The following is a 27,905-nucleotide window of genomic DNA, read 5'->3' as shown; positions in this document are numbered from 1 at the left end:
CTCTGCGTTCTAGTCCACTAATCTACAGAACTCGTAGCACAGCACACAACCGCCGTAGCATCGCTTTAAATAACTCTCCGCTTATTCTCGAATGCCGAGAATACCCCCCAACAAACAACAAACCGGAGAGCAGCCAAAGGTTTCCGGAAAACCGCCCCGGCCGCCATAAAATTCGATCGAACTCGTCCCGCAATGCCGAGTATCCGTCCAGAAGTCCCGATACCCGAACAATCTGCCGCGTTATTCCCGCGATGATCGAGGGGGGGGCGGCTCCCCCATCGCGATATTTGATTTAAGCTCTCGCGAACAGCCGGGGAGATCGCCGGCTGAAACGGGCGAACCTGGCCATTCACCCCGGCAGTCTCAGAATAAACTGCATACCTATTTGCCCCGGGTGAGCAGACAGTGGTGCACACACGCGAAATTATCCCTCGAGGTGGAAGCTTGCCCGTTGGCGAAACGAAAGGAAAGGAAGAAAACGCGGTTTCTTAGAAAAAAAAGAAAAAGGGACAGGAGATGAGAATCGCTGGCAAGGAAAAGGGTGGCGTGGATTACTCTTGTTGTTTCTTCTTCCTCTGTGCGCGCATTAGGGGACGAGATTTTGTTCCTCGCGGAGGGGGAAGGAAACTTTTACTCGGAAAGTTTGTGGAAAAGTTTGGGGGACAGTCCAAGGGAGGGAGGAAGAATTTCACCGATTGGTGAATTTGGAATTATCAATTGTCGGCGTAGATGTGAAGAGAGAAGGAACTCGCGTTCCAATGGTGATGGTGGAGGAGCGAAGGGTAATGGAAACGGCGTTGGTTTCCGGTCGCGTGGCACGAGAGAAGTTTTGTTTAATTTACTGTGCAAACGGGTCACGGGTTGTTTGCCGGTGGAAAATTCGCGGGATGGAATAACGCATTCCGCCGTGGAAATCAGGGGCGGCCCCCCATTCGTTATTTGCCCCGATGAAACAACCGGGCCGGGTAATTAAATCTAATTCGAACGCTTTATCGCATGCGGATAATTTTCGCGATGCAGTTTTGCCGCCCGCTTTGTTTTCCACGAAATGCCGCGTTGAAATAAATTTCACTCGATGCTCGCTCTTCGACGTTTCCATGCGTCGTTACGATTTACCTCAGAAGCGTGGAAAATAATTTCGAGCATGCAAATATGCTGGGTCGGTTGCGATTCTGGAAGCACTTTGCGCGTCAACGAACGAATTAGGGTAAGACTGATTCATCTTCCTCGAAATCTAATAAAAAATGTACAAAATCTGTTGTACCAGAAGAGGATAGTTTCTTTTTTGCGACAGACCGATAATTATTACCGCGAGTAACAATTCGTAAAATCCGAGAAGAAGACGTTTTCGGAGATGGGAGCGACACGAGTCGTTTAAGCATCTGGAAGGTAACGGATGGGAGGAGCGCGTAATGCTAAGAATCGAGGAGAAGGGTGTCAGAAACATTTGGGAGATCGGTTGGAACGATATCGGGATTATTGGCTGGGTGACAGACTGTAAATGAGAAAATAAGGGATTCCGCGGTGAGAACCTCTAGGCGCCGAAACGACCGCGTCAAACCTGTCACAGGCATTGCTCGAGACGTTGTATTCGAAATACAATACACCGATGGTCTTCGAAAAGCGGCGATGGTTGACACGCTCCGATAAAGGAAAAACGAGATTGTCAGAGACATTCGAGCCACTTGGAACTAACGTTGAAACTTTCCACTTTGAAGGGTGAATCGTGGAGAGATAGAGATAGATGGAGAGGGGGAGAGAGAAATGCTGTCGCAAAGGAATACGCGTGTAAAACTAGAGTCTTAAAAAGGGAGATCGTAAATAATCCTGCAAACTTGGCCTTTCGTTATAAGTGAAAAGCGTTTTTACCAAATTATTTCTCGGAAGAACTATCGTGAAGATTCTAAATTAGATTTCTCGGATGTTCGGCGATTTGGTAACAGGGACGGTTAGAAAATCGGTGGTGTGGCAACTGCAGTCGCAATTTTCTTCATTCATCAAGCTGGGAAGGAGGGTAAAACCCGTTTACCTTCGCCTTTCTCTCTCTCTCTCCCCCCTCGCGTTAAATACACCGCGAATTTTCTCCCCTGAAATATTCGTTCTCGTAAGGGGAAATTCGTAATTGAATTTCCAAGACGTTTCATGGACGGGAAAAGATCGCGAAACGTGAAATTTGCTATCGAAAACGTAAATGCAAAAGATTTCGACTCGTCATTTTTACAATTTTACGGAGGGGGAGAAAAAGAAATTTAAATAGAAAAGAAAAATATGATATCTCTCCTTTCTCTCTCCAATCCAAAATCTCACTTTCGAGTATGACACAAATCTACGAATTGTTAAACAATTTTTGAAGACACGAGTAACGCAACCAGAAACGATTTCGAAATTTTCCCCCTCCCCCGATCGGTGAAAAAAGAAAAGGCTGAGAGCCACTGGTGGCTGTGAAAATGGAATTACAGCCGGGACATTATGCGCAACGCGTTTTAAAAGCATTACGAGAGACGGCGACGGTCTAAAATAAGCCGCTTTGCCCGTGGCCGAGATCGTAAAGCTCCGAGTTTGAAGCTCCGCTGCCGCTTCCGCGATATTACCACGGGCGTATTTTCAATCCCAGACGCGGGGGGGTGCACGCGTGTTTGCATTTGGATCGTCGAATTTCCGGGCTCGATAAAAATCTCACCGAGGGATGAGAACCACTGCGTTGCTCGCCAAACGGCGCGGCCGCGGACACGTCTGGGACGTTATTCGGGACAAGTTCGAAGCTGTCTCGGCCCGGGATAATATGCACGGCCGGGGAGATAATGCGAGGTCGCGTATCGACGAGTCAGTCGCTCGTTCTCGTTCGAGACGAGGAGAGAAAAAAATTGGGAGAGGAAAAATGACGAGGAGAATGAAGGAAATATACGTGCAAGAGATATACATGTTCGAGTGAAATAAATAATTAAACGCTTCATTGTTATGGTTTGATGCAACGTGATAACGAGTGTTATCTCAAGTGTAATATAATATAACAATTGTAATAGAGGAGTAATACTGATTATACATGTATTGCACGTTCAAGCATTTTCCAAATTCCAAAAACAGGACCGGTTCTACAATCCAGACTCTCGATAATACAAAGGAGACGTTGTTAAAATACAGGACTATCGTCAAGAGGATGCTCCTTTAGGGGAACGATATCGTTCGCGACGAGTAGAAGGCTGCCAAGACGCGTATGATCGATTCGTGGAAGAAATCGAGAATCGAGGCACGCGAAGCTTTCACAGCTCCCTTCCTCCTTTCCACTCATTTGCTAGCGTTAGACACGAGTGATCACCAGACTTCCTAACTTGTCTCGAATAAAAACTGCGCAAGTGTCGATCGTCTCCCCGAGAAACGGAATTCCTCTTCCTCTTCCGAAGATTTAACGCTCGTTTCGCGTAAGCGTGGAAAAAATTACACCCATGTAACCGATATTGCGATAATGAGTCGGAATTGCGGTTAAAGATATACAATTTCTCTGGCAGTGACATGACACAAAGGCAGAGGAAATAGTGTGGTGTGTACTCGCGAATAACTCATCTCTAATTACGTCATTAGGGATTGGATGGCGGGGAACGTCTTTCGCTTTCGTGATTACGCGATCGATTTTGCTCGAGCACGCCACTCGCCTACGCCGTTTTATAATTCTCGCCGTTGCCTCGACGTTGATGTTGAGAAAACGTGGATTGGATATTCTCTCGTAATATATATATATGTATAAAGACACGTAGAAACTTAGGGATCTGATAAATAGTTAAGAAGCTTCTATCCTTTTCGAGGTAACGAAAGCAATAATAACGCGAACTTTTAAATTTTACACCCGTTTCTTTAACTTTTTCTTAACTTCATCGGAGAATACTAGTTCAATTTCAATTTCAAAATTTCGCGCGACGTAATGGAGCAGTAGCGGAGTATAAAATTGGCGGCAAAACCAGTGAATGGTTTCGGCAAAGTCCCGCCACTTCTTCGACGCAACGAATAACGAATAGAGTTTGGGGAGGTGGGAGACTCGATTCACGAACGAAACCATCGGTGGAAATGCTCGTGCATCATCATCATCTCGCGTGTGCACGCGAGTGAAAAGGAATTCGCGTATTCACCGAGATCCACGCGAGAGGGATGCGCAGACACGAAACAAAGCCCCCTCCCCCAAATGAATACGCGTGAATTTAAAGGGAAACGCGGCGGATGCGGCGATCTTTAGTATTCAACGCGACCGACGCAAACGTTTAAGAATCCAGCGGCGAGCGCGGAGATCGGAACCGAACGATTTCGAGATCCTTTCCCTTCGTTTTCTCCGCGTGGAAAAACCACCACGAATTTCGAACCCCTTGCTTTTTTGAATAATCTCCTTTTCTAAACGTGTATCTAATAATTTCTCCTTCGAGATATCGTCTACGCTTGTTGTTGAAAATTATATCGTATACGATTAAACTGTCGTGCAAACTCGTTTGCCTGGCCACACGCGTTATTCGCTCGGATGAACACGATGATGATTCACGGCGAGCCGACCGTGATGCTTTTAGGATTCCATAGAGGCGGGTTATATTTGAGGCGACGTGAAGCACACGACGAAACGAAGCTCCACTTTCTCAAGACAGACATCCTCTCCCTTTTCTGAAACGAGTTCCTCTGACTTTTTCAGGCTCGGGTATTGGATCATCGATCGGATTAAAGTAATCGGTTTCAACTCCTCCTTGGCCAAGAAACCGAAAAACGAAGCGAGCAAATGAATCGCGTGAATCCCTTCCTCGCCTCTTTCCGTGAAAAGAAAGATGGATAGAAAGATTTTCGAGACGCGTGTGTATATATTATTTATGGTTTCTACAAACGTAGGCTGATTCATTGGCCCAGAGTTTCATTGGTTCAGAGTTCACGGGAACGGATCACGTCACTGGGTGAGAATTGGTTCAACTCGAGTCATCTCGAGCCTTAAGTGCCCACTGCACCTCTCTTATCCGCCCCCCTCGTTTTCCTTCCAAGTCCCTCTTTTTCCCAACCTCCCCCTCGTTTCCCTCTTCCCTTTTTTGTTTCCATTCGTTCCGCACTTCGCTCTCCCCAGCCTACCGACACCTACTCCCTCCTACCTCTTTCCTTCCTTTCCTTCCCCCCTATTCGTTCGCGCTTTCTCTCTCTCTCTCTCTCTCTCCTCTCCACTTTTTCAACTCGCCTTTTCGCCTGCCTCGTTTTCTCTTCCCGTCCGTCACGGTTTCAGCGGCAAGAATGTTTACGACCGAGCCAGATGTCCCTGCGGTCTGGCATTGACGCATCGCCGTTTTTCTGATCCGCGCGATTCGGTTTCCGCTCCGGGGGAAGGGAGAGAGGGGGGGAAAAAATCGGCCCGCCGCGGGATCCACGCACGCTCGAGGGGATGATGACATTGCGGGACGGCGTCCATCCATCGAGAAAGAGCGGGAGGGGGCGAAACACAGAGGCGAACGTTGTTGGGGAGACGAGGAGTGGAAAAACGAGTGGAGCGGAGGCGTCGAACGAAGATGGATGAGAGGGAGGGCGGTAGTGTTAAGTGTGCGCACTAGTCTTTCCGTGTGCCTCCTCCTCCTGCGATTAATTATGCTCTCGCGAGGGGAGCAAGCGTGGCTCGATGATTTCCACGGATTCTTTTTCTTTCGAACCGTGGCGAGAATGATTTATCGTCGAGGAACGGTTCAACGTGTACATGTTGTGTGTGTATATGGTAAAAAAAGGACGAGAGGAGAGTGGAAGGGGGAGTGAATCAATTAGAGGCATTAGGGAGATGAAATCTTCGTAAGCGGATCGCGATAAGGGATCAGGGTTAAGTGGACAGCGACCTAATTGCAACGGCTATTCGAGATCTTTTATGATTTCGAGATCTCACGGTGTTGTCTCCATTTAGGCCAGGGCCTAAAGATTTTCATTTACGAGGGTAATAAATGTTACTTTCCCTCCGTTTGACTCGAGATATATATATATATATATATATATATATAAATAATGGAACTCGACGAGTATACGTTTCCTTTAAACAAACAGGATTTTATAGAAAACGAATGGTTGGAAATTTCCTGTGTTGTTTATATATGTTTTTCGAACAAATAAATCAAGATATATAAGGGCGGAGAATATATATAAAGATAGAAGAAAAGTCATTGTTACTATTTGTACGTTAAAAGTGAAAAACGATAGATGTATCGTACTTTCTTTTACGATAACGTTTCTCGGAAGGGAACAATAAAAATCTGTTCCCAAAACGAACGAACGGAATCGTTCAAAGCGTATACCGACTTGTTTACGCGTGTTACCATTTATGAACACGTTCAATTTACAACAAACATTCTTTATAAACATCCCACCCGCCGAGGCGAGCGGGCGTATTTTGGCGGAACAAAAATTGGATTCCGCGAAATTTAATTTTCGCAAGCGATTTCCAAATAAAACGGTTGGCCGCGGAGCGATAATTAATTGGCGGGCACGCGTTGGAAACGCGAGTAACGCTTGCCAAACAGGGAAAAGACAGACGCGCGGTCGACTTTATTGCTTCATCACGGCTGGAATTCGATTCGAGGCTTGGTGGTTGACAGCCTCGCAATAACATTCCATCCGAGCATTAGCGGGCTTATACAGGGCGGCGAAATAAAATCGGACGAGAATCGATCGATGTGGAAAATTGAGAGAAGGGCAAGAAAAAATGACACTTGTTCGATGGCGTTCGATTCCATTGACTCGGGAGGAACGAAGATTAGGAATTTCAACTTCTACGACGAAGTTTTAGGAAATTCTTTTTCCACGGGAATAGAGGAAAATAGGGAAAAATGGTCAAGGTTTTCTATTTCTCGTTATTGGCAGGAACAAGAAAGTTAGAGATCGCGTGGAAAAGTTGAGTAGAAACAAGAAGGCAGGATACTTTTGGGACTAACTGTATATAGATACGACTATTAAAGTTATATAGGTAAAGTTTGAAAGAAATCCTGAGAATATGCATAAGAGTCGTAAAATGTTTATTACAAAGATGAACATAAAAGTTTCTTATATGATAAATGTTCAAGTAGTTTTACGACTGTGCAGCTTTTCTGCGATGCAATTACAGGCGTTAATACTCGTGGCAATTGTGTAATAACGCACAATGAGTATCTTATTAAAGAAAATTTAAATTTATTGAATATGGATGAAAGGAAACAAAGTTGCCGAACATCGTTTCGTTACGAACAGTTAAACTTTATCGACTTCTCGATAAACTGGCGCACCAACGATCGTAAACAAATTCAATAAGCAAACAAGATTAATCGGCACACGAAGAGCACACGTTTCGATCAATTTAGTCGCGAAAACGGTGTTGATTAATTTTAAAAAATCGAACGACAACACGAACAACCATCATTGAGAGAAACAACGTTGATTTTATTTATCCATCATCGAAGATGCGTTCACGGATGATGGCAGGAAAAATTATTCTGACGCCTTTTTTCGAAGAGAGAAAGGAAAGAAAGTGGAAGCTGTAATAAGATCGTGCGTCCACAAGATTGAATCGAACCGCTTCGAGCGACGGAAGCGACGTCTACTTTTTACCCAAGCACGATGGAAAGAAGAAGTACGCAAGGACTCGTCGAGGATTCGAGAAGTACTTTTCGCGGATGGAGGCAAGAAAGCCGCCGGCTCCGTGCATACGAAAGCGAATAGAAATTTTCTTCTTCGGTGAAGGGGGAGGGAGGAGGAGGAAAGGAAGATCGGTGAAAGCTTCGTTCCCTGAATTATACTTTTCAAGCAGGCGTTAATGTCAACTTTTTTTGTTTCGTCGACCCAAACGCGTTCCGTTTATACGAGTCGAATATTCTCACGTCTGCTCGCCCACTTCTATTCACCAATGCAAAAATATTGAAATTAAAACGAGGCCGAAACTGGGCCAACTATTCGGCCCGACGCTCGATTGGCCGGCTGTAATGGATGCAACCGTGTCACGATGCGATCCCCTAGTTGAACCTCGGTGGATAATAATGGAAAACTTGGAGAACAATGGACCGATAAGTCGGGAAATTCCAATAGATTATATCGATGAGTTTTCTCTCGAGTTTTCTCGAATTTGTTTTTTCATTACTTCGAGATGGAATCCAAGATGATATATCTTTGAGAAGAAAAATGGAATAATAAAAGAAAAATCGAGAATATTTATAAACGTATGTTCGAAGGTTCGAAGGATGCAATAATAATATATTTTCCATTTCTTGTTCCGATAACATTTAACAACTGCTCGATCATCGAAGATCACATTTTCTCTGAATGTTAAAAGAAAGAGGATGATTAATCGCGTTTATCAGTGATCGATGAATCAATGACTTGGTCATCCAACGTGCTTCCTGGTGGGGGAGGAGAGTCATCGACGAGCTGCGTATATCTAAACGAGCTTGTTCCACGTAACCACTTGTTTTTTTACGAATAATACGAATATCGTACACGGGTGTGGTGCACAAAGGCAGCATTGATCCGCGAACACCGATTTACCTTCGTTACAAATACGTATCGGTTGGCCACGTTCGCGAGAACTGGATCGTTCGAGGCTCGCACAGACTCTCTGCTTATTTGTACGTACGACGTACAAATCGATCAGCGAGCCTCTCACGACACATTAAGCTCCTACATCTCGTAAATCGAAGGCTGGAAAATGCTTGTTGAGTAATGACATCGAAAGCGAAGAATTTTTTAATTAAGTTTTCTTCAACTAAAACGATTCTGCTCTGGAGCAATTGCAAGAAAAACAGAAGCGCACCTGAATCAATAGCGAAGGAGGTAAATTTATTCCTTCTTGCTTCCCCGAATTCGTTTATTTTGGTAGGGAATAAAGGTGAGATAAATGTTTGGGAAGAAACGTTGAGCAGACTGCTAAGAATAATGTAAGTCGAGGTCAAATTGCGTAACGCAGTTTCTGCTTTTCATACTTTTACGCGAGATAACGAAAATTTTGCTCGAATCGCTTCAATTATATTCGCGTTTCCCCGAGAATCGATCACGATAAAAATGATACAATCTCCTTAACGAAATCGCGAGAATTATAAAATCGAATAAAATCACGTTTATATCGAACAACCTGATGTGAACACAATTTTAAATAATTCGGACAAACGACCGTTAACGCTGGAATTACCAAATCAAAGTAAAAATTAAAGACTGGACTTTTTTTTTTAGAATCATTAAAAATATTCAAACGCCTTTGCTAAAAATTAATACTTTGTACTCGACTTTTAATCAGACAGAAGTATAATAATAGTTACCTGTAATGAACGTATTGTTAAAGCTCGTTTCAATCCGATCGACTTTGAACGATTCGAAGTCGTAAATTATTTTACAATCTAGTAAACGACTCGTTGCACCAACTTCGAACGACTCGAGGTCGACTTTTGGAACGATTTGTAACAGTCGTTACATCAACTCGAAGTTGCATGTTGGGGGGCGAAATTTAAGCGGTTCGACACTATCGAAGGAATATTTAACGATATCCAACGTATCCCCCGGTTTAAAGCTCCGCGCATTCGAGTCACGCGCCACCGAACATCCGGTCATAGTTTCCTGCCTGTGCACATCTCGAGCCACGATTGGCGCCTATTTTTGTATTTCGCTCGGCGACTCGTCTCTCTCGCAGCAGCCTCGAAGGGCGATTCTCAATTGTCGCGAGCAACCGCGCATTTCAACGATTTCTTCGTGGAAAAGAAAAATACGAGAGAACAACGCTCGACTTTATCGCTCGAGTTGTCATTTTTCTGGCCAACTTAACTGGACCAGCTTAGAAAATGATGCTTACGAGTGTGTAAATGCAATATGGAAGTATTACGATGATATATACTCACGTGGACGATTGAAGTTTCGTGGACGAAGATGCGTTGCCATGCAGTATGAAAATTATATCGTATGCTCGGATCCGCAACAAATTCTCGTTCCTACATTGCTGCTTTCTTCGTAATAATAATAACGTTCCCTCTTCGAAATTCACATTTTGATGAGTGGAAGCTTAATGCGGTTTCCCGTCGTCGATTAGCGGCCAGCTGAAACGTGATGAAGCGAGAGGTTAATTTCACCGACAGTCCAACCGTAATTACCACGAAATAAACGGGATATATTGGCGAATATATGGTCCGTTATAGCGAGTTAAACGTTTGAAAGGAACGCCGGGAGAATTGGTTATCGTCGTTTTGGAAATGCACCGATTCTACGAACGCTTTCCACCCGATTCGGATATTTAGGTCGCGGATGAAGGGCTGTGAGAGCGTTTCTTCCGCGGTGAAATCCTGAGAGACGCGCGTCTATTCGTTGCAAAAAATTTCTGGGTCACGATATCTATATTTGAGCGGTTCCATTCCGTAGAAACGACGAATTTCGAACATGACGGTTTATGGAACCGTAAGAACGATTAATTCTATGGGACACGATGGAGTTGAATAGAGATCGAGGTGAATGGGTTATCCACTAGCTAGAAAAAATGTTTGAGAAATACTTGTTAACGTTTGCAATGAATGGGTCAGAAGATTGAAGATGGACCGATTGGTTTATTCAGTGAACGGGTGAGGGTTTGCACAGTTCTGTTATTTCGAGCTTCGAATCTCAGATTTGCAGAATGCTCGATGATGAGAATTTTGTGAATTCAGGAAAAGGTTAAAAATGAGATGTAAATATTTAAAAGCTGTAGCAGAAATATTATTCGATCTATTAGAAGTTGAAATTTCAAGATACGCGAACGATGATAATGGATTAATCGAATGATAAGATGTTCTTTGATTAGATTTTTCTTTTTCTTTTTGAAAAACAGTCATCGCGAGTGATAAATAATGAGAAACGTTTGTAAGTAATTGCAAATATCGATATGTTAAAAATTGTTTACGTTCGTGCCCGTTTGATACGAATAAATAACGTATTTCGAATAAGCTTTTATTTATAAACATTTGTTTATAAATTATTTACCACGAGTATCTCAGCCTCAACGTAAATATTTCAACGCAAGTGTTCCCGAACGTTTGTTAAAAATGCGTGTTTGATGAATATCACATTTAACCCTTTATGGTGCGTGCTACATTTATCATTTATCTCAACTGGTTCGTTCGTACTTCATACGTTATTTTTAAACGCTGTTTATAATTTGACATTTTTGTAATCAACGCCACGTAAAATATCTAGTACGTTCACTTCCATTATTTTTCTTATTCACATTTATGTTTTTTAATCCCAATTTTCTTCTCCGATCCAATGATTAAATCTTTATTTTAATTCCGATCTTTTCAAGTTCACAGAAATCCATTTTCTCGAAACGTGGCTCACGTCAAATGCACAAAGGTTGCAGCAAAAATTCCCCAACAAATCAGCAGAAATTTATCTCTGCTTAAAAATCGCAAAGCGAGCCGAACAAAAGAGGCGTTTTCAAACGCGCGGCACGCATTCAACCGCGTGGCCTCGCGTGCGAAATACGCGTGCGACGTTCGTAGAATCGTTTCGAGGAATCGCGACGAAGATGGCCGAAAAAGACGCACGATTAAGGTCAATTCCGGTCGCGCGGTTTTAATAAACGAGACCTTGTGCCGGTACAGGTTTTAATGCACCCCAGAAACGCGCGTGCTTAATCGGAATGACCTGTATTTCAACGTCGTTTCTTTCTGTTGTTTCTTTCTCTCTTTCTCTTTCCATGTCTGTCGAAGCACAGTTTTTATTAAAGTCTCTCTCCAATGCTCGGAATATAGCTATGTCGCGTAAATAGCATCGATAAGAGGCAAGCACTCGCGACGAGAGCACAAAGTAGTAACCCTTTGCATCTTCAAACGATGGTGTACCGAATCACAGAATGTGCCGAAGCGATAACATCGAAAACGAGAACAATCGAGAAACGTTTGTTGTAGCGAATTAATTTTACCTTTGTAAAGATTTGTTTTTTTCCCTTTTCTTCTCTTTTTTCTTTCTTTTTATGACAACTCATCACTGCACAAACCGTCGTGACACCATTTTGACGATTCACTCTCGAACGAGAATTTTCGATAGCTCGATCTTTTCGGTTAATAACAAATTCGTCATGGCTGATCGATGATCGATATCAAACTTCTCTAGTTTCAGCTACGTGTGTAACCGATATTTTGCAATTTAATTAAAAAGTTTCGTGAAATGGATAATTTAAAAACTCGCGAAAGCTGTCAAATATGATAAAAAGATGCATTAATTTTGACACTTTTTACATACAGAGTGCACATATTTGCATTAAAATATATTTTCATATAAAATCGAATAGAGAAATATAGAAAGAATTTTATTTTTCACACTCGAATAATATTTTTTCATCATTTATTTAATTATATATCGTAAAATATTTTGAATAGATATATAATTTATAACATTTTTATAGATCGATTACGTCGATGTGAAATCAAAATAATGGCGTCGTGAAATTGGCGGGAAATGTGTTAATAGCAACTTCATACGTATCTATTGATTTCTTGAATTACGATCCTATATCACTAATAAAATATTCAAGCAAGTTCTAGCAGTTTTCAAACTTTCACAATTATTCAAGCAAAAGTATTTGTAATATTCATTTCGCGGTGTATTATACTCTTAAGGATCAATTAATCGCATACGAGTCGCATACGAATTGCATATTATTGAATGTGCATTGTATGTATCGATGTCACGTATTTTGAAATAAAGCACATGGCCAGCATGGATGTTCAAACATGGTCAAGAATCTTGTGCTACGTTGATTTATGCAATATATAGAGTGTAAATTATTCTTACCTCGCTTTCAAATTAGTCTTCAACATGTCGACGTCTTCATCTTTCCCTTTAGTAGAGAAATTCTATCATGGAAATTTACAACTATATATGCGTGAAAACTTGTCACTTGCATTTCATTCTGAATTTGATACCGTCTACATATCAACAATAAAACAACACCTTGCTCAGGTTCTAACCGATATCGCCATTTCGAAGCACACTTGAATGTACTATATCGCCATCTCTTGAACCGAGTGAAATTACATTCGATAGGTATTCTGTCATCGATACTTTATTTTACTGGTTTCATTTTACTGGTTACATGTATTGTTTAAAAACGCCATCTATGCGAAATTTGAATTTATAGAATATTCGCGGGGATATTGTCTAGTAACAATTTGTCACATGGTGGTAGTGTTCTCTATTAAATTATGATATAAATATAATCATAGAAAGTTCAATATTCAAGTTTAATATTTGTATTTATAATTGCTATTGTGTTTTTTCAATAAAGGTAATGTATAAAAAATCAAATATTTAAATAAACATAATATATAGATTATTTACATTTATTTGTATGTGAACATGGATCCTTGTATTTATGAAATATAGTACATCAATACTATTATTTATTATTCAGAAATAAATTTATATTTTTTTTAAACATATATTTTCTTTAATATTTTTATAATTAATCTTTATATTCAATCACTTATTTTCAATTACGCAATTAATTAATTGTGTAAATATATATATATATATTTAAATATATATTTATTTTGCATTTGTAAAAAAAATATGGAGGATCATATAATTATTATATCAATTATATTAATTTTATTAATAGAAATATTCGTTTTGAATAAGAAAAATTTTTAAATTTAATATATTCCAGTGGTAAAAAATTTTATTCTTTTCTTTCAATATAGAGGTCACCATGTCTTGTACATATAGTGCCATCTATCGTTAGGTGTGAAATATCATTAGAAGGTTATTCAAGTTGCGCGCGTTCTCTCCATTTGACAAGTATTTCGTGTAATTCGGTTTCTGAAGTGTAAAAAGTTTTTCAAGAAAATGGGTGTTACAGTGTAAGTAATTTTACAATTAAAGATATTTTTTCTATTCATTTATATTTATCATTTATACGATGATGAACGCGTAATTTTGTGTACTATATGTACTTTCTCAATCTTTTGACGTTTAGAGGTTATGTTGAAATAGCACATGTTAGAGCAATAAAAATGTTCTAAAATGTTTTATTTCAATTATCGTGACATTCACTTGACGTAATAATTGTCACAAGCATTTATATTTATTTAAATACAAAAATGTGGAAGTTTATTATTCCTTTGGTAACCGGCATTTTGTGTGTTTGTAGTTTGCAACAATATCCGATGATAGAAAATAGAACTGGACCACAAACCATCGAGTTCCTGACAAAACGAGTCGTTGCTCTTGGTGCTATGCAAACTGGTCAATTTTTGGTGGATTGTGAGACCTACGTTTCGGTGCCACAATTGGGTGAGTGTTTTCATATTTTGAAATTGAATTTTCGTCTCATTATTTGTTCCGATACAGCGTAGTACGTTCCGTTGAGCATAGATGGCTATAATTGTACCATTCGCGAAATAAGTTTCACAATTTTAAGCAAATTTTAATTATTTATTGAGAGACAGCATAATATCTAGTAACGAAATCAATTTCTTAATCTACATTTGCGAAAATTAATTATAGGATTGTTTATTTATAAGCACTGTGTACCATAGGAAATACTTGGTAAAAAGAGAATAAGAAAAACAATCGTTTGACGATTATGTCTGTTTTTTCTTTTGGCATTTTATATATAGGTGTATATGGATTTCTATACAAACACGCAAGTAGTTGGTTCCGCCGAAGGTCATTTAGCGCTTGGATATTCAATATCGTCTGTTATTTCTAGAGAGGTATAAATGCAGACGCTAATGAATTTTTAAGTACATACTTATTCGTAGCATAAATACAGAATGCACTCGTTCGACACGTGCACATCTCTTTTAATGCAAATATCATACCACCGTATCGGCAGGATTGTTTTGTGCTATTCGTATCTCTTCAACTGACCTCGATTCGAGAATTAATGAATTCTCATGAATTTTTATTTACTTTTAGAATCGTTCCATTAGTAGGTTAGCATAACTATATACGACATAATCTAAGAAATTGGTAATAGAAAGATGATTAAAGCGTAAATTCAAATTCAATCGAAGAATTACGAATTTTTTTTCGCAAAATTTATATTACATTCTATCTCGATCGCGAGTTATAACTTTTCTTATGGTGATCGCAATGCGAGTTAATCACCCGCTCGATTCGATTCGAATTTCGCGCGTAATCGATCAATTTGACCATAGGGCGCGAATTTATAAACAAGTTTCTTAATTTGCGTAGGTACAAACGAGCTACGTCTAAGCATCATTACAAAAATATTAAATCTAGCAAGCGAAGCTAGGCGCGATCTTTTCAGGATAGGTCAAATATATATATGTATATACATATATATTTATATTACTATGTATATCCTTAATACGTATGCAGCTTTTGAAAAATACGTTTTCTCGGAATATTTTTTTCAATTTTTAGCTTTATCTACGTACAAACGAACATCCCTTTCGGTGACGGCCAGCGCTTCCTTCGAATGTCCCATTTTTTATTGTCGATAAATTGTAAATAGTTCGCGTTAATTTATTGTCGATAAATAGAAGACGTAATTACACAAATATAGCCTAATTACAACAGGCCGTGGCATATTCGATATTAAGATGCGCTATATTTATTTTGCAAATGTTTTTTTTTTCTTAATCTTAAATTTACAAACAATTTTCTCTTATTTCTCTTATTTTAGTGTGTACACGCACATATATTCTCACACACATGTATATGGATACAAATGTACATACGTGTGTGATGCGGGCCACGGAATTTTTCGAAAAAGAAAAAATATATATGTATATATATATATACAAAAAATTATAAATAATTTTTCAATTGCACTTTGCCCGATATGTGTATTCATCGAAGGTTATAAATTTTTAGAATTTTTCAAAATCCGATTATTTCCGATTATATCATACCACGGCCTGCATCATCAATTACGATTTCTCGAAATTATAATTACATAGTTATGCGTGCATTAATACGAATTCTAATCTGACTTTTGACTCGCTGATCGCTATATCTAAGGATTACGATAATACCTTCAATTCACGAAAGTGCACAGTGCAGATTTTATTTTTTTTTGTTTTTCTTTTTTACGTCGTTTCGCTCATTGCGTATCTGTGAGTTTAATTCGCTTAGCTATTAACTAGTCGAAAGAAAGGATATCTTTGATAATTGAGGAAAGAATTGGGTTTTACCGTTACTACTTTTATAGTTGCTTCAAAGAATTTATCCGCTATTTCTTATCCAGTTCCGCTAAGTGATTTTTTTCAAAAAGTTTATATATATATATATATATATATGTAACTGTTCGGCGCAGTACACTAAAGAGAAACGAGATAGTCTTACAATGGTCGAATAATCATTCTGTACAATTTATAATATGTATGTATATATATTTATATATATAGAATCCCGATTTTTCTTTTTTTTCGTTTCTTAAATTCTTATCCTATGTGCACTCGTTTCACGAGCATTGCACCTGTGTTAACTTAATTGTAAAGTTTTTTTTTTTTTTATTATTCAATACTGCGTCCAAGCCCTTGAGCATTACAAGATATATCTTTAAATAGGTATGAGATTCGAAGGTGCTGCGCTCTCCGTATTCTTCATTTGTAGACAGTGATGTGAAAAATCGTACGAAATTCTACGGGATTAATCTTTAAGGGATATGTGTTGAATTTTAATATCATCGTTATCCTAACGAAAGCATCGAGGCTTGAAAATATTTTTTAAGTCGTGTCCAAGGAAAGATCATTGTCCATTTGTGATTCAATGATAATTAATTTCTCTTTCTCTGGTTTCGATTAATTTTTAAGTACGCGATTCTCTATTATCCATGACAGATCAGAGAATTCAGCACTCTTCGTTAGAATATTGGATATGGCAGGGATATGACTCACGGGATGATAAAACGGTTAAAGATGTAAGAAAAATCCTGCCGATAGACTGCACGGAAAAAAATATTGAACTGACTCGAAACGTTTTGAAACTGAAATTTGTTTTTGAACGTTTCGCGGAACATAGGTGAACATTTGATATGTCGACAATTTAATATCCCTGACGTCGGGCGCTTAATCAATTAGAATTAATTAGAATTCGTTGAATCTATACTAGTTTTACGCAACGATATGGATACATTTTTAGAAAAATATCAGAACGATTCGATTAGGATTCAATTTGTAACGAAAACTCTTGAAGAAACGAATTCCTTCGTTCTGAATACGCGCGATCTCTTTGCATCGCAACATGAAACAATAATAATTCGCGAAAAATATTTTCATCCGTGAAGACTAGGCGTTCGATCACAGATGCAGACCGCTAATATTCTGCAAAGTCGACGCTGACGAGTTCTACAAACTATATAAAAATATAAAATACAAATGCCATTTCCTCGAATATCCTCCTCCAAAGGATTCCACTCTTGGATCTATCATTGCACGAATATTATTTTATGCATTCGCAACACTTATCTCGACGAAGTTTATACAAAAATCCCATCCACCCATCGACGACAGTCGAATTCTCGAAATCTTGCTTACCTCTTCTTATAAATGTTCCAAATATTAAAAAAAAAAAAAAAAAAAAGAAACACGACTGACGTCGAAGTTACAGGATAAACTTTTGCCAATTTTTCGATCAATTTTTTCTTTTTTTTTTTTTTTTTTCCTCAAAATCTAATAACGCACGCGTGTCTCGTGGCGATAATTAATTATACAGTATTGTCGCGAAAAATTTGTTCACAGTGTTCGAACACGACGTCCATATCATATACGTGTTCGTATACAATGTATACAATGTACACATAATAATCGATTTATACAATAGGTACTTAGTGTGAAAGATACGCGTAGTATAATATATCTACAGATAATAATATTGTCATCATTAAGTCAATGGCGGCCGTATATAGAACCGTAGAACGAGGCCTATCGAGTATTTATATACCTTACAGTGTCAGACAAATGAAATATTCTCTTCCTCTGTACCGCGTCTAAATTGTTTCTCTCCGTTCTACATTCTTTTGCCAAGCGATAGCGTTTATGCGACAGAGATGTGTATATCAATATACACGCGCGAAGTTAATGTTAAATTGGCGAGAAAGCGACGAACGTTCGCATACCCGTCACGCACAAATCGATCACGAAACCGTTCCAATCGTTTCGTTTTTATCCTCATTTTTACACAAAAAAATATTCTGTTAGATAATTAGTTCGACGAAAAATAGAAATTTTCATTATTTCCCATGTCTCATTTAACAGAATTGACGGAAACGAGATTTCAGTTTTTCTTGCGAGCGAAGCCGCGCAAATTAATTCGAATTTAATAGAATTTAGTATCATCGAAATAAATCTAATTTTCTTTCGATATTGGTTTTAAATTTGAAAAGAAAACAAAAAACGACGAATAATTAATGGAACGAAAATCATCTCGAAGATCAATGGTACGCTTTTGAAAGAACGAGAACCGGATCTCTAAAATTTTACGCCACGCTATCACGCTTCGTATTTTAAATTGGCTCTTCTTTTCTCGCGTGTTATTTTGCAAATTCTTGAAAATTTTAGTTGAAAATATCACGGGTGAATCTTTTAAACGTTTAGAGAAACGTCGTCGACAATCGACGGACCAGTCTATCGATTCTATTCTAAACAATTTATTGTATACACGTGTATGTATGTACGACTATCATTTTCCTTTTTTTTTTTCTTTTTATGTATAATTTATACGTATTCTGCGTTATTATCTGTACGTCTATGTGTATATATATATCGTATTTGCGTGCTCTCGGAAAAGGCACGTTGCACGGAAGAGCGTTCTTTATTTATTTATCTTTTTTTTTTTTTTATATATATATATTATTATTGTTCCAACGAGATCCATCTTTTCGAATGTATATATATATATATACTTGCAAGAATTCGTTTGATATATATATATAGCTACTGAAAATAACTGTACGCTAATTTAATGCGCTTCTTGGTCAAAATATCGTTCGAACGTTTCTTCTCACAAGGCAGATCACGAAGATGGGTCTATCTAATTTACGTAATTCAGTCGTGTCGTTTGAAAAAGAGATCTTACTCGTCGACTTTGATTTTTACGATTACGATAATTATCGAAAGTGAGCATAAAACTGGTCAGAGGGGGGAGGAGAAAATTAACCGTTTGAACGTATTCTTATTCTTTTAACAATTATCCCCTATTTAATTTTTTTTTTTTAATATCTCTATTCTATAGTCGTATAAATTGTACCTTTCTTTTTTTTTTTTCTTTTCTTTTTTTTTATTACATTACATACGAAGTCTTCTTTAGAATGTCGACACCCATCGCGCGTGATTTTCGAATAAGATGGTCGTTAGGACAACAATCGTTCGTTCGTTTCTGACCAATCTCGTTTCACGAACAATTACTCAAACATCTCGTCCATATATTCTGCATTTTCTATCGAACGGAAAAAGCTCAAAAGTATCAAATCGATCAAGGAACTCGGTAACCTAATCGTCGTCGTCTAATGAGATCTTGCTCGGGACAGAAATCAACGCGTTCTTCTTTTTTTCCAATACTCTTCGGGAAATAAATTATTTCTTCTGGAAGGTAGGAAGGTGGGGGTGGGAGATCTTCGAGAAAAGAAAGCTTGCAACACCCGAGTGTGTCTCGTGCCGAAAGGTTCGATCTCGAAAGATTTAAACATCGTAGGGAGCCGAGGAAACCTCCTCCTCGACCCCCCAACCTAGACAAATTATTCGATCCTTGGAACGAGCACCCTTGGCACCCCCTCCTCGATCGATCCCTCCTCGTCGATCACAAGTAGCAAGTTTTGTAATAGATGAACGCGACCGTGTCCTTGCCGAACGTCCTGCATTCCCTCTCGTAGTGCACCTGGCCGGGCTCGTACTTGCCCCCTTGGGGATATTTGCTCAGCCTGGACAAACTCCTGTACAGTCTCAGGTAATCCTCATCCTCGAGTCGATCCTCCCGACCGTATCCTCGCCGCCGATGCCAACCGTCGTCCTCGTAGCCAAGCCTCGCCTCGCCTCGCCTCCACTCACCCGCCGCTGCTCTCGACGACACGAAACCCACGCGGGGCCCGACATCGCCGCCCCTCGCCCTCCCGTCCTCCACCTCCAGATCCGAGAGATCCTGCAAGCTCCTCCTCGGATAGCCCCGCCGCGACTCCACCCGATCCGATCCCGGCTGATCCCCGAAATTGATGCTTCTGCCCCGCCTGGGCAGAGTCGAGCTGCTGCAAACCCTTCCGCGACCAATCCCGTTCCCCGCCGTCGTCGTCGTCGGCTTACTCCCGTTTAAAACGCTCGTCGCCCTCCATCCTCCCCCGTCGGTCCCCCGCCGCGGTCTCATCTCCATCCCGACGCACGACTCGACGATCCCCTCCTCCCCCGAAGGATAGACACCCACGCGCCCCCGACGATTCCTCCGCCCGTACGATCCTCGACGATCCTCCCGCGAGACTGTCGCCTCCACCTCCTCCTCCTCCATCGGGTTGAAGAAACGGGTGTAGTCGTGCCTCGCCACGTCCCCGTTGCACGACCTTCGATGGACGGCCGCGGAATTGAACGGGCTCTCGTCCGTGGCCCGGCGGCCTGCCGAGAACAGAGACCCTCCCCGGGAGTGGACGAAGCTCTCCACGTTCCTGCCGATCCTGTTCGTCCTCTCCGCGAATATGCTGCAGTAGTCGGAGAACAGTCCTCGACGATTAGCCCGCGAGCCGCGGAGGGTCGGCGGCGTTTCGGCAGGGTTGCAGCCCGTGTCGTACAAGTCGCGCGGATCGTGCTGATTCGGGTACGCTCCTCCCGGCAGGGGTTTGTTGGATTTCTCGAAATTCGACAGGCCCCCCGTTAACGAGGCCTTATACTACCGCGCCTGGGCGTAATCGGGGTTCATCTCGTCCAGCTGCTTCCCCTTTGTCTCCGGCACGCAACAGACCACGAAGCACAGGCCGCACACGGCCACCGCCGCGTAGAACCAGAACGCCCCGTGCAGACCGAGCGTCTGAAACGAACGGAGATTATTTCGAGGATAGGAAGTAATTGGAAGGTTCGAAGATCGCGAGAAGCACGAAGGTGTTGTATTTGTTGGATAATTGTCGGGGTAGTGAATCTCGGAGGGAGAGGGGAAGGGTAACGCGATCGAAGAGGTCGAATATCTGGATTACAATAGACTGGATCGTCGAGACGAGGTATCGATCGATCGGACATTGAGAATACACGGGGACACCCGACACGTACGTTTTAAGTGTCCCGATGGCCTCTCTCTTGCCTCCCCGCCCCTCGTCTCACCTGCTGAAAATCCATGAAGAGCTTAATCCCGACGAACGCGCAGAAGTAGCTGAAGCTGGTGCTGATGCTCGAGCCGAGGCCGCGATACTCCAGGGGGAAGAGCTCGCCAATCAATAACCACGAAATTGGCGATATGCCCAGAGCCAGAGCGGTCGTGAAGACGAGGACGCAGAGCAACGGTATCCAATCGTGTTGGCCGACCACCGCCGAGTCCGGATAGCCCAGATTTTGCGTCTGGGACATGTAATAGGCATAGCTGCCGAAACCGGCCAACGCCAACGACATGAACACGGTGCTGGCTATCAGAAGCGGTAGCCTGCCCACGATATCGATCAGAAACCCTGATGAGGGAGGGGGAACGAAGAAAATTAGATTTAGAAAGAAACAATTGAAAGGAGAAGTGTCTCGTTCCGTTTCGCATGTTCTTATTCTCGCGTGTCGGCCGGCTCGATAATAATAGCTTGGACGAAAGGAAAGGGTCGGGTTACTGTCTATCGTACCTGATAACAGAGAAGCCAATAATTGGACGAAGCCAATCGCGATGGTAGCTCCGTGAGGATTCATGCCACCCAGGGTCTGCCTGAATATGATCACCGCGTAATAATTGAACGCGTTCGCGCCGGAAAACCTCTGGAAGAACATCAGCCCGCACGTGATGGCGATGGGCTTGTACAAACGAGGCGTGAACACGCTGTTCTTGAACGTGAGCTCGTACTGCTTGGCCCGTGACGCGAGAATGTTCGTTTTGATCACCTGTCGACACAATCGATCGGTCGTTTCGAGTCGAATCAAATCCTCCTGCCCGAAGTTGAATCGTCGCACGGGAATTCGAAAACGTTACCTGGAGCTCGTGACGTATGTCGACGTGATCGCCGCGCAGCCACTGCAAGCTGTTCGCAGCCTCGTCGTCTTTCCCGTTCAGAACGAGATACGACGGCGTCTCGGGTATAAACAGGGTCCCCAAAAAGAGCATCGAGGGCGCTATTGCCACCAGGAGGGCGCTTTGCCTCCAATTCAAGTACGTGCCGGCTATGTACGACAACAACACGCCCACGTGGCCCAGCACCTTCAGCATAGCCGACAGGCAACCCCTGATGCCCGGCATCGAGATTTCCGATATGTACACCTGGAAAAATTAGTCTTGAAACGAGATCTACTCGAAAAAACCGTGTATACATATATATATATATATAAATATACCTGCGCGACCATGGTGATGACGGAGCAGCAGAGGCCGCCGATGAAGCTGGTCACGTAGACCAGTTCCACGCAGGGCGCGATCCCCGTGAGGATCCAGACGACGGCCAGGGGCAAAGACGTGACGCGTAGGGCCAATCTACGCCCCCTTCTCATTACCCAATCGCCGATCATAGCGCCGAACCACGCGCCCAGCATGGACAACGAGGCGACCCACGAGGCCTCTTGTTGCGTCACCGAGAAAGCCGACCTGCGACAAATGGCGATACGATTACAAATGACAGGGACTGGCGTTGTAGGGGAGGGCGCCTAATCGTTCGCCTAATACCCGTAGGCCTGCCCGCGATTGAACCCTGTGCAACGATCGATCGGCCAAACGCATCGACCAACCGGTTCGAGGACCGGCAGTTTAGCTCTACCGCCATTGCTACTGCCAAGAGGTTTCGAATCGATACGATTTTCTCTTTCACACGTTTCGCAAACGATCGCACCGATTTTACCACGTCGCGACTACGATCGGCCAAGTTTTTTCCAATTTATTCCTGGATGTTGGATAATCGAACGGTTCTCCGTTATATTCACGTAAGTTTAAACGTTGAAATTTGAAAACGACCGGCTCCTTTTAACTCGATCCAATTGAATCTAAATTAAATTAAATTGCGCGTATAGTACGTAAATTATACGTACATGTATAAAACCGGCAAATATTGTAAATACACGAAAGCGTATGCAACGACTAACGAGCTATCGCGGAGAAAGTGTGCGACAACGGAACGGTGGTGACGTTAATGCATTTGTTTGAAACGAATTATCTAAGATATCCGCTTTATTACGCGACGGGCGAAATATCTCGTCGGGTTTATTTAATTTTCTTATCTTAGCGAGCGACGCTAATCGTTAGGGGACACGACACGCGCGTCTGACTCGCGATTACTTTACCGAGTCCCTTACTCTTTACATCGCAAGACGGCCGCGTGTTACGCGCTCTGGTTTAAATCGTGGGAGGGGAGGGGGTTATCGCGCGTGAAAATGATACGCGATACCTTACCACGTGTCGTTGTTGGACGACTGATAAAGGTGAGGCGGTTGGTTGTCCAAGATGGAATCCAAGGCGGGCGAGGTGTAACCCTTTGCCAGTCCCGAGGAAAGTGTCCCCATCGACAGTGCCAGGGTGGCCAACACCTTGCGAATGAACACACGCGAAGATATTTCGTTTACTTGGGAAAAATTCGAGCCAAGGGGAAATCGCATTACGTCAAATTGAAACGACGAAAGTCGCCGTTGAAAACTCGCTCGAAGAAGGACAACATTTCCATTATATGATATTATTCGTCGTTGTAAATTGGGAGGGAATTGGATCGATGAATGTGGCAGCGGATGTTCATCATCGGAGAAACTGTGCGTATCGGGGCTGGCTGGCGATCGTCGGACAAATTGTTGGTCCCAGATTGGAAGCAAGAACCCTCGCGAGGAATACTAAACATCTCGCGTTCGGCATCCTCTCTCCAACGATCGTTTCTCTGCTCGTGTTCGTGACAATGATGGCGAACGGAGAGAGGGAGGGATTCCTCGTGCGTGAGAAATCGATTTTACGGTGCACGGGGTCGAAATTGCGCCGGGATGGAATCTCGCGCGATGGAATGTGAAACGGTTGTTGTAACCGCTCTCTCACCTCTCTCTCTCTTTCTCTCCCCCTCTGTCTATTTTCGTGTATTCTGTTTACATTCGCGGAAATTTTTCGACGAAAGAGGAGAGTGATTTTCACTTTCACGCGATCGGGCTCGTGAAATTCTTGAAAAACCAAGAACCTCGGGATCGATCCCGAGGAAATTTGGTTGGATGGGTATCTGCAACAAATCTTCTTTCTACTCGCGACGATCGTACAATACGATCCAACGTATCTCTCCTCTTCCTTGTTTGCGTGCACCTCGTTTATGGTACTGTGCAAGAGGCAGTAAAATATACAAATATTGCGCGATACTCGCAGATAGCTCGGATAGCGGCCGTGTTGGAAGACTTGCTGGAGAATCGGAGAATTTTCAATTCCGGATAACAGTTGAAACAAGTTAAGAAGAAGAGATTACGATCTTCGCGGAATCCTTAATTTCGAAAAAGATTTTTTCTTTTTCTCTCTCTCTCTCTCCCCGCTCGCAAGGGAAAGATATTTTTTAACAAATATAAGGGAGCGCGAATTGGTGGTGGTATTATCGTACCGCTCGACGTAAATCCAGATTCTTTTGCGACAGTTCTTCTTTTTTTCTCTCTCTCTCTTTCCCCTTTCAGTTTCTCCATTATAGGATATTTATTATACTCGCTCGAGAGAACTGGAAGGAATTAAAAGGTACAAAGGAATCCCGCTCAACTGGATACCTTGTATATATATACACAAGTGTGCGACTACAAATGATTTACCTGGCAAAAAATGCTCGCGCGCGATTAGCGTTGAAGTCCAAGCGTATCCGTATATCGACTAATCCGACTGGTTCTTCTTTTTTATTATAAAACTGTCTCGAGACTTTTTCGAGCAGGTTTTAATAGGTTGAAAAAGAAAAAGAAACTGTTCGAACGCTATTATTCCACATTGTAACTCCTTGTAACGTAATTTATAGTCGGTTATATTCGATTTTACGATTTTACCTCGAAATCGGCGGCGAGAAATCCGTTCAACCGTGCAGAGATCGCCCCTCTCCCCTTCAAATCAATTTTTCTCTTTGCCCGCGAAATCTGTCTCCGTTAACCGATAAGCATCCGTGTTCCGGAAAGGGGGAGGGTTAATTTTCCCACTTCCACCGAGTGTGATTACGCGAACGAGAAACGAGCATCGATAAAGCGAGGAAAGTGGGAGGGGAGCGTGAAAATATCCGTGTCGAGGTGCTGCTCCTTGCACACACGTTTTCCAGCTTGGAAATATTTCCCGCCCGTTATAAGTGTCGGTCACCGGCGCGGGAATATAATTATTTACGAGGCGCATAATTGTGGATAAAATTCAGGGTGTGCCTTGCAATTATTGCGCAACTTCTCCCGTCGAGGTTGCTTCGCGTCAAATAAATTGCCACGCTTGAAGATCGCGAGATAAACGCATTGATTCATCGCGGGACGATTTTTGTCGCCCTCGCCGTTTTATTGAATTACGGCCGGGATACAATTCGACGATGAACAAAAAGACTTTTAACTTTGGAAAATGGAAGGAGAAAGGAAGATCTAGAAGAAGAATATCGGAAATGCCGTTAAATCGCACTCGCACCTGTCGTGAATACCCTGTCGATATTTCATGTATTAAACTCGACGCGCCAGCACGCGAGTTTCCGAGCGAGTGACACTTTGTTGCACCTTGGATTATTTTACAAGTTTACGATTCCGTCATCGCGAGGAATTCGAAGCGCGAGTCGATCGAGCCGCCGATCCCTCGGAAAATTTGCATAAACTTTCGACATCCTCCTCCTCCACGACAGATCCGGAGACAACTTATTGCAGGCCATTTAAACGCGAGACGCCGATATTCTCTGCCCGCGAACAATAATGCGTGGGTCGGTTGAGCCGGTTTCCAAAGCTTTTTATCCGATTGCTCGTGCATTGGATCGTGTGAAATCCATACAAGTATAGTTATATACGATCCCGATCGAACGATCAGTCACTGAATCATTGAGACATGGACGTTCAGATCGGCCTTACGATATTATTAACCCATTAAAAACGATTCAATTGCACCGCTGCAATTGTACGAATATTTTTATTCTCCATTATCTTCTCGATCCAATTTTCGTTCATCGAACAATGCTTTCCAGAAGCTGCGAAAAATTACGCGCCCGGTTCTTTAAACTTCGTCGTAAATTGAATCGAACGACATTCTCGACCATTCTCCTGGGAAAGCTTTTGCGTTTATCGATCGAAACCGTGTTATCCGTGTTAAATAAACGTGATCCGAATTTTTCAAAAAAGAAGAACGTTTGGAACTGTCTCGCCGGATGCAAATGTCGTCGAGATCCAGATCGGTTGTCTCTCGTGCGTTGGTCTCGCGCAATTACTCGAAATCGGGCATAAAGGGGGGAAGACGTGGCGAGACGTGACTCACCACCGGTTTACGACGTAACAGCGTGTGGCTGTGTTGTTACCACCGATGGATAGCCCCCCCGTGCCTGGATATCGCGTCTGGTGACCCGGCCTGGGCCCTGTTTAACCCTTTTGACGCTGACTTTCAGCGTCTGACGCGCTATGACTCTCCCCTCAGCGTTTATAGTCACAGCACGCTGCGTCGAACTCGTCCAACTTGAAACGTTTGGCCGGGGAAAGAGGCGAAGAAGGCTAAACGAAGATTAAAGTCGAACTTGAAAGATCGAGGCTCGTCGCCGTTGCGAGTTACAAAGTTCGATTTTCGGAAGAAATAAGGAAGTGGTATATATTTGTAACCATCCTCGTTCGAACGTGCATTTTCATCATCACGGTTATGTAAACATTTAGTTAAGAAACGTTGATTTGTTTCTTTAATGATTCGTTTTAACGATAGAATCTTTCGAGAAATTTAATCAGATAAATTTTCCTTATTTAGAAATCGTCATTCTGCGTATCGTATGTATCCAATCTTCCGCCAATTTATTTCTAATAATCCACGCTATCAAATATCGCGAGACACGATGATACTCTACTCACGCATAAGATAGAAACGCTTCCCTCGAACTTGTTTCTCGAAACGTTCCCCTCGTAATTCGATATTGCATCCGGATTGGAAACGGGAATAATGGAATCGTTGGTTCGTTGTAACTTAAGCGAGATTCGATAACACCTGGTCACCGTTACGCGATTATCCTCGACTAATAATCGGCGTAATAATCGGACACCGGTGTCAAAGTTAGAGACACCCCGTTAATTTCACCTCGCACGCGATTATTCCGTTTTGACGCGATAATCATAGAAATCTAATTCTCGTGGAGGCGAAACGGGTGAATGGATTTGTATTCCGCGAATATCGATGGCGCCTCGTTCGACGATGATAAAATGACCGCGATGTATCCAGGCGAGATCCAGCGTTGATGGAAATCGAACAACGATCGAGCCTGATAAATCGAATTTTTAACCTCCTCCCTTCTTTTCCTCGCTTCTCGTTCTGAGTATTGGCGAGCGTTGATCCTGAAAGAGTTATTTTAGGGCTGGACATCGGGTTGAGAGGGTTTTATTCTCGAATTTTGAGAGATTTTGAGTTTTCGATTCAAAGACGATCGATCGATATCGATATAGGGAATTAATAATCCTAATGCTTTCCTCCAAGATGAGGAAAAAGCGGGTGGAAGGGACTCGTCGTTTGGAACATTTCCATTTCCATTTCGGTTGAAAGTTCACGCCAACTTTTCCCTCCAGCGTATGAAACTCTCTATTACGCGGAGCTTTCCCCTCCTCCCCCGGTTGCGTTTCTTCTTAAACGCGCGACGTTAAAAGCTCGTTTACGTCGATGTGCCTCGAGTTAAGTCGAAGTTAACCGGGAGAGCC

At 42.1% G+C, this 27,905-nt stretch overlaps 3 protein-coding genes across 10 annotated transcripts in view; 1 reads left to right on the top strand and 2 right to left on the bottom strand.

Annotated features, from left to right (window-relative positions):
• Positions 1-13,032, bottom strand: part of LOC107996582 (dystroglycan 1) — a 96,172-nt gene extending 83,140 nt beyond the window's left edge. The window contains exons 1-2 of one of the 5 annotated variants that reach the window (XM_062074629.1): positions 12,757-13,032; positions 9,837-10,031 (exon numbers count right to left, since the gene is read on the bottom strand). The gene's annotated coding sequence lies outside the window, so the exon portion shown is untranslated. Of the gene's footprint in view, positions 1-9,836; positions 10,032-10,944; positions 12,036-12,756 lie in introns of those variants that run through there. The other 4 variants (XM_017054715.3, XM_017054714.3, XM_062074626.1 and 1 more) reach the window with 4 other exon arrangements.
• Positions 13,033-13,110: 78 nt separating this feature from the next.
• LOC107996585 (mediator of RNA polymerase II transcription subunit 20) overlaps positions 13,111-27,905 on the top strand; it is a 101,470-nt gene continuing 86,675 nt past the window's right edge. The window contains exons 1-3 of the mRNA XM_017054721.3: positions 13,111-13,249; positions 13,665-13,823; positions 14,114-14,256. Coding sequence (XP_016910210.1) covers positions 13,810-13,823; positions 14,114-14,256 — 157 coding nt within the window. The 5' untranslated portion in view covers positions 13,111-13,249; positions 13,665-13,809. The remainder of the gene's footprint in view (positions 13,250-13,664; positions 13,824-14,113; positions 14,257-27,905) is intronic.
• Positions 14,539-27,905, bottom strand: part of LOC107996583 (facilitated trehalose transporter Tret1-2 homolog) — an 89,778-nt gene continuing 76,411 nt past the window's right edge. For 3 of the 4 annotated variants that reach the window (XM_062074632.1, XM_017054717.3, XM_062074633.1), the window contains 6 exons: positions 23,473-23,606; positions 22,428-22,674; positions 22,069-22,353; positions 21,728-21,980; positions 21,228-21,568; positions 14,539-20,940 (listed from right to left, as the gene is read on the bottom strand). In XM_062074632.1, the coding sequence (XP_061930616.1) occupies positions 20,803-20,940; positions 21,228-21,568; positions 21,728-21,980; positions 22,069-22,353; positions 22,428-22,674; positions 23,473-23,606 (1,398 nt within the window). In that variant the 3' untranslated portion in view covers positions 14,539-20,802. Of the gene's footprint in view, positions 20,941-21,227; positions 21,569-21,727; positions 21,981-22,068; positions 22,354-22,427; positions 22,675-23,111; positions 23,253-23,472; positions 23,607-27,905 lie in introns of those variants that run through there. The other variant, XM_062074634.1, reaches the window with a different exon arrangement.

Source organism: Apis cerana, linkage group LG5, assembly GCF_029169275.1.
Source record: "Apis cerana isolate GH-2021 linkage group LG5, AcerK_1.0, whole genome shotgun sequence".
Taxonomy (NCBI): domain Eukaryota; kingdom Metazoa; phylum Arthropoda; class Insecta; order Hymenoptera; family Apidae; genus Apis; species Apis cerana.
Note: the sequence above shows the minus strand (reverse complement) of the source record. Positions and strands in the feature narration are given on the sequence as shown.